At 44.2% G+C, this 6571-nt stretch overlaps 1 protein-coding gene across 2 annotated transcripts in view; it reads left to right on the top strand.

Annotated features, from left to right (window-relative positions):
- The first annotated feature begins 811 nt into the window (after nucleotides 1–811).
- LOC108405525 (protein diaphanous homolog 1) overlaps nucleotides 812–6571 on the top strand; it is a 50062-nt gene continuing 44302 nt past the window's right edge. The window contains exon 1 of one of the 2 annotated variants that reach the window (XM_073221855.1): nucleotides 812–1096. In XM_073221855.1, coding sequence (XP_073077956.1) covers nucleotides 980–1096 — 117 coding nt within the window. In that variant the 5' untranslated portion in view covers nucleotides 812–979. The remainder of the gene's footprint in view (nucleotides 1097–6571) is intronic. The other variant, XM_073221854.1, reaches the window with a different exon arrangement.

Genomic DNA, 6571 nt, shown 5'->3' with positions numbered 1-6571 from the left:
GAGACATGAAGGCTTGTAGAGCAAATAACTCGGAAGACACTGGTTCTTTTCATTCAGGTTTGGTTTATGTCAGTAGGTAATCCTGGTTAAACAGGGCATGGCCAACTAACCTGCGTTTAAATTTTTTAAATCACTCATTTATGTTTTCTTGGGCAAGTCACTTCAATTCTCAAGGTCCAAGTTTCCTATCTGTAAGGTGCTGAGACTAGTGGTGGAATCTATCACGTGCCATTGTGAGGATTTAGAGAAAAAAGTCAAATCTTGTGCATAATGCCCGGCATAGAGCAAGTGCATTGTAAACGGTAGCTGTTATTACTGTTCAGGCACACTTTGGCAATAACTAATTTTTCATATCAGAAACACCACTGGAAAGTAGCAGACCTGGGGTTCAAAACTAGGCAATCTTAACTCCAGAGCTAGTTGAGTTCCGGTCTTGTACTTGCCCTGGACCAAGCTCTGCTCTTGGCACACATTTATCACTTATTTTTTCATGTGCTCTATGGGTATTGCACACATAAAAACTATATTATCCTGGAAAGACTGGCACTGACAAGATAACTGTTACGCGATTTTGGAGTGTGAGAGGGTCCAGGCTTTGGCAGCCACGTGGGCGCTGTGCGGGAGCGGGGAGGCCTCTGCCGCTCCAGCCGCCAGGGGGCGCTGTTCCTCGTTGCGCCACCCCCCGACGTGGGTTCGAATGGTTAGGCCCGCGGGGCAGGTAGCTTGCTTCCGCGGATTCCCTCCACCCCCCTCCCTTCCCCCATTGGTAGGGGCTGCAGGTCCGGGCGGAAGTGGGGCAGGAGGGCGGCAGCGAGACGTCGCGGTTGTATATTCATGAGGCGCGCGCAGCCCGGCATGCTAATGAGGCGGGGCGCGGCAGCGGGCTGAAGAGCTGTTGGGCGGCGGCGGTAGCGGCCGGTTCGGAGCTCCCGGCCGGTTACGGTGTAGGCGCGAGGCTCCGGCCAGCGTGAACCTGGACATGGAGCCGCTCGGCGGGGGCCTGGGGCCCGGCCGCGGGACCCGGGACAAGAAGAAGGGCCGGAGCCCGGACGAGCTGCCTGCGGCGAGCGGCGACGGCGGCAAATCCAAGAAATTTGTGAGTGTCCCTCCCAACACGTTTCCCCGGTCTGACCCCGTAACCGTCCTCTGGACCCCGGAGACCCCGCCGCCGGCCCCCGGGGTGCACGCCCGTCTCTAGGGAGCCGCCCCCGCGCCTCCCTTTCTCGTTTTGCTGGCTTCTGGGCTGCACAGCCCGACATCCTACCGCGGCCGGACCTCGGGGAACTCCGGAGTCCCACCCGGTTCTTGGCCGCGGCAGCCTGGGGGCTGCCTTCGCACCCCGGGCCGCCCGCTGCGCCCTCCGCCCTCCGCCCGGGCGGGTCTCAGCCCCATCTCTTCCCTCTCAGCCCCACTTCCTTTCTTCTTGCTCTGTTCCCCGAACACGCCTTCTCTATCTCGGTCCTCTGTGCTGTTCTGGGTCCGTCTTCTCTCCTTACTCCTCCCTCCTTTTTCGGTAGCCTCTTCCTTGCTTCTCCGAAAGGTCACTTCCCTCCCCAATATTGATCCCTCTCACCTGCTAACTTTCCTCCCGCCCAGTCCCCACCTCGGGCCCTCAGCCCGGTGTCACCTGGTAATCCTTCCCCTCAGGAATGTTACCTGGCTTGGGCCCTCCCTGCCCTCCTCCCTTGGACGTTTGTCCTTGTGATTACAGGAATGTTCCTGCCCAGGTCCTGTAGTCGTTGGACATGACGTTAATTTGCTTCCCAGTGTTTCTCTATCCAGAGAACCTTTCTCTTTGCCCTGTTGCTTATCACTTTTCAGGGGGTTAAAACTTCTCTCCTGATCAGCCTTCTTGACCTAGGATGGTGATTAACCTCCCTAGGGGAGGAAGTTATACTGCAGGTCCCAGAAGTTTGTGAGTAATTGACTTTGTGCTTTTTATACGTTTCGCATGATCACCATCTCATCTCTTCTGCCGCTTGGTGTGCTCCAAGGCTGATACCCGTTTTCTGACTTGTAGAAGGGTATACCTTTCCTCAGGTGCCAATTACTTCCAATCTGAGTGTGAGGGAATATCCATATTCATGTAACACGATCATTTCATTACTTCTGCCCACACTAAATCTTTTTTACTCCTCTCCAGAGAGCTATTTGCTCCCTTTATATTGTAAAAGCTTTGCAAGATTTGGGGCGCTGTCCAAGACAGGGATAAACTTGGATCTTAATAATCATTTGCTAATTGTAACTGTATTTATTTAGTCTGCTCTTCTAGGTAATTATGCCCCCACCCCAGTATCTTTCTGCTAGTCAAATGGCTTTTGTATCTTTCCTTTTTCTTTCTCTTTTCTCTTATCCCCACCCTTCACATTCTGACCCAACTTTCACAAGTTTGGGAAGAAAACTGATAAAGTGATGGAAACAGGAAGAAAATGTTGCTTTGGGACCTAGAGGGTTGAGATGTGGACAGAACTAAACAGAATTAAAAAGTGACTCATCTCTTCCTACCTATTTCTAGCAAGGCAGGTGCCTGTGGACTATCCTTTCCAGTGGCTTATGGGCTGGCTGTCAGTAACTGTCTGTTTTTATTTGGCGAACATCTTCTTTTCCTAGTAGTCACAACTGGCATTGGTAACTAAAGGAGCATTTTCCTGTGTTTCTTTAGGATAAGAATCGATCCTCTAGTTAGAGCTTGCCTTCTGCAGCTTATGTTCTAGGGCCCATATTCTTTCTATTTCTGTATCTTTCTGTTTTGCTTTTGTTTCCATGGGTACTGTTTGACCTTCTTCATCCGAATTCCAGCTAGTCCTGCTTATTTATAGTGACCTCTGTGACTTGTAAATATTTTTCAAGTCCTTCATAGAATTTTATGTGTGCTTTTGTTTTATCTAGCACTTACTTGTCACAAATTTGTGAAATCTACTAAGTGCATGGTGCTGAAAGGTGAAATGCCTGAGGAAACTCAGCTTCTCACCTGTTTTTGGAATGGCCATGGACTTTTGTATATGCTGAGTGGATTTGGCTAAGAGTTTTTGGTGTTTGCTTTAGAGAGGGTGGAGCGGAACCAAGTTCTCTTTTACTTCCTGAGATGTTGGTTTTAACTCTTAACCTGCTGGATTTTTAAAAATATGTAGCACAGGTAGTGAGAAGAATTGCACTTGTAGCTAGGGGACTGGAAAGTTTCCAAGAAAGTGCTACTTAACCCCTTTGTTGCTGATGTTATGTACCTCAAAGCAGTAGAATATTCTTTCTCAATGCTCTTTTTATGAGAACCCTGTAGAAATGAGAGACTAGGAGAAGCATTGCAATCCGCTTCTCTTTGTGTCTGTGTATGTGTATGTGGGTGGGTGGAGTGGGCAAGACTGCTAGTGTGCTTTTGTTACCCATGGCTTAGTTTTCTTGAACTACAGGCTAAAAGTGAATTCAAAGCTGTTTCACCTACTCCACCTTTTCTTGAGAGTGTCCTCTGGAACTCCATTAAGAATGTATTTTATAAAACTGCACTGGTTTGGACTTAGTGTGCCCAAAGGTTATTTGTTTGCTTCTGGGAGGTTTCTAATCCCTTTAGCTGTGACATATCTTTCCAGGTTAGTGTGGGTTCCAAGTACAGAACAACTGGTGAGAATACAGAGCTCACAAATTACCAAAGATCTGTTCTTACCCTCTGAGGCATCATGTGGAAAGGACTTGGAGTGTAAGTTTGAGAAGTGGTTGGGAATCATCTATGTGGTTGTTGTAGATGCTGATGTGTGTAGCCGAAGCTGGGCTTCAGCCTGATATTCCCCCTTGATTCTTCATGCGCTTGTCTTCTCCTGGGCCTTGAACAGACCCCTTTTCCAGCATTGTTCCAATTCCTTTTGGAAGTCCTTCAAGATGAAGGAAAATAAAAATTCTAAGTGAACATACTGTTTTCTAACTTTTCAACAATAATGAATGTGGGTGTCAAACAGACTGATTTCCGAAATAGCGTAAGGAGAGCAAGTATAGCCAGGATGTTAGGAGGCTGCAGAGTATTCCTGCATTTTAGATTCCACATCTTCTCATACTATCAAGAAATTATACAGTCTAAGAAGGAATATTGATTCCTGATTCAGCTAGGAGCATAACTTGGTAAAACACGAATTTTAGTGTGGGATTAGAGAGAATAGAAGATACATAACTTCAAAAATCTTGTTTAATTTTGAATAGCTATTCTGAATTATTACCATGTTGCAGTTTCATCCTACTTCAGAAGCAAAGTATAAATGTATAGTTATAGACCCCTCTATCCAAAATGAGAGCTGTCAAAGGTGAAGGTTGCCAGGCAGAATTTTAAACAGATATTAGGAAAGGTGGGGAATATGAAAGAAGTGAAGTTGTTCATGCAGATATCTGCTTCTCTCTTAAAGAAGACATTAACTTTGACCCAGAAGTTTCCAGAAAACCAAGGAGGACTTTATGCAAGTCATGTTTTCTTTCTTTCTTTTTTTCTTAAAGATGATAAACACAGTGATCACTTAGTTTGGGAAGAGGGAGGGAGGCTGTTTGAGATGACAGAATAATACCTTAAACATTTCTGCCCTTCCTTCCTTGTCTTTGAAGAGACAGCCAGAGTATCCACTTGACGGCACATTAACTTGTCTCAAAGGAGATCCTCCCACACAGGAGGTGAAACTGAGGGAATGCCTCAATTGAAATAGCTGCCTTGGGAGAGTTGGTAATATAGGGATACTTTTATAAAAATAACTGAAAATTGTATGACCTTAAATTATGTTTAATTATAAAAGCTAAGTAAATAATAAGTGAGAAGTTATTTAACTTTGTTAATGGGCTTATGGGTCAAGAATAGACTGGTTTTATTTCCTGTATGAGAGAATAACCTTTTGCTATCCCCTGGAGCTCTCAAGTGTATTTTATAAATGGATTGCCAAGTTATTCTTGGAGAGTGTTATATTTCCAGTGAAATGTAATGGAGGCTTAGAAGATAAGGTTATATGCCACATTCGATTTAGAAAACAGGTTATAAGCATGTTTCTTAACAAGAAATACTAGGTATTACACAGAAACAAAGGGTTTCTATATGCAGCTGGTGTTTTCACCCATTTTATGTCTCAGCTGAACTCATGAGTACAAAAAGCATCCCCATTTTGAAACAAACATATTCCCCCCACCCCCACTTTTTTTTTTTTTAATGTTAAGTCTCCTTTCTCAGTCACTTTTGTTTGAAAGCAGTAGGGAAAAATTCACCTGCTAACCAGCAAAGCAGCATTGGGTATTCACACCCTACCTCAGTTTTTATTCCCTCCCCGCTCCCATAGGGTCTGGTCCCAGTCCCGTGGAGAGCTGGGCCTTTGGGGAATCAGGAGCCATAAAAGCAATTGATATTAAAGTTTCTTAAAACCTCAAAGCTAAAAGTGAAAAGTATAGTCTGATCACTATGAACATATTTTACCTTATTTTTACCTGTCCTTTTTTTTTTTTCTTTTCTTTTTTTTTTTTTTTACAAATATAGTTGTTAGAATCAAGGGACCCTTTTTAAGAAAGTAAAAGAATTATTGAAGGAAAAGAGAAATACTGAGGCAATGTTTTAATGAATTTTACCACCGATTACAGGATAACTGTGAGTGAATCATTGTTCTTTCAAGTTTGAGATTCTTACCTCCATTCATTATTAAGGCTTGCTATGAAGGGTAGTCTTAACATTATAGAGTTAGAAGGGATTTTAAATGTCATCAAGCTAAAAAAACAACCCACTCAGTGCCCTAATCCCTTCTGATATAATTGTAGGCTGGAAACATCAGGGGAATAAGAGGTGGGAATTAGATAAATAAATAGAGGGCAAGAATCAGAAATTTTGGATTCTACATTTCTGTTAGTAAATTTCAGGTTCTTGGAATAACTATAGTATTAGAAAGAAATTATATAAGAGCAAAGAATACACTGAGAGCTACAAGACAGAAAGAAAAGATTGAAGAAACAGGCTCTCTGTTGCTGGCTCTGTGACAAATAGGGAGTGTCAATTTGTCAGACTATTTGCTTAAATTTTTTTCCTCCAAGAACAGGGACAGAACAGATAAAGAGATGCAAAGGAGAATAAGGATAACAGAACTGAATTAAGAGAAACACATGGCTTTCTTATGTGGAAGCATTCTTATATGGAAGATGAGAAATTGCATCCTTGATGGTGGTTATAAGTGGTCCTTAGGCAGTAGCTACTTTGGCATTTTGTTAAAGTAGCAGGTACAGGTAGAGTTTATGGTGTCCTGGATTATTTTTCTGGATTTCTGATTCTCTGACTTACTCCCTGTTTTAGGAATAGTACTGTGAGAAAGCATAGCATTTGTATTTTCTTTTAAGATTTACCATACCTTAAGAGCTCAACAGAGGTTGATTTAGAAACCGTCTTTGGTCCTAAAGGTCATAGGAAACCAAGCAGTATACTTGGTAGTGGGCTTGTCTCTCATGTACAGCTGCCTTCCCTCCCTCCCCCCTCCCCCTCCCCCTCCCCCTCCCCCCTCCCCCTCCCCCCCTCCCTCCCTCCCTCCCTCCCTCCCTTCCTTCCTTCCTTCCTTCCTTCCTTCCTTCCTTCCTTCCT

The sequence above is a fragment of the Manis javanica genome, chromosome 14 (genome assembly GCF_040802235.1).
Source record: "Manis javanica isolate MJ-LG chromosome 14, MJ_LKY, whole genome shotgun sequence".
NCBI lineage: Eukaryota > Metazoa > Chordata > Mammalia > Pholidota > Manidae > Manis > Manis javanica.
This window is presented reverse-complemented; position numbering and strand designations above follow the sequence as displayed.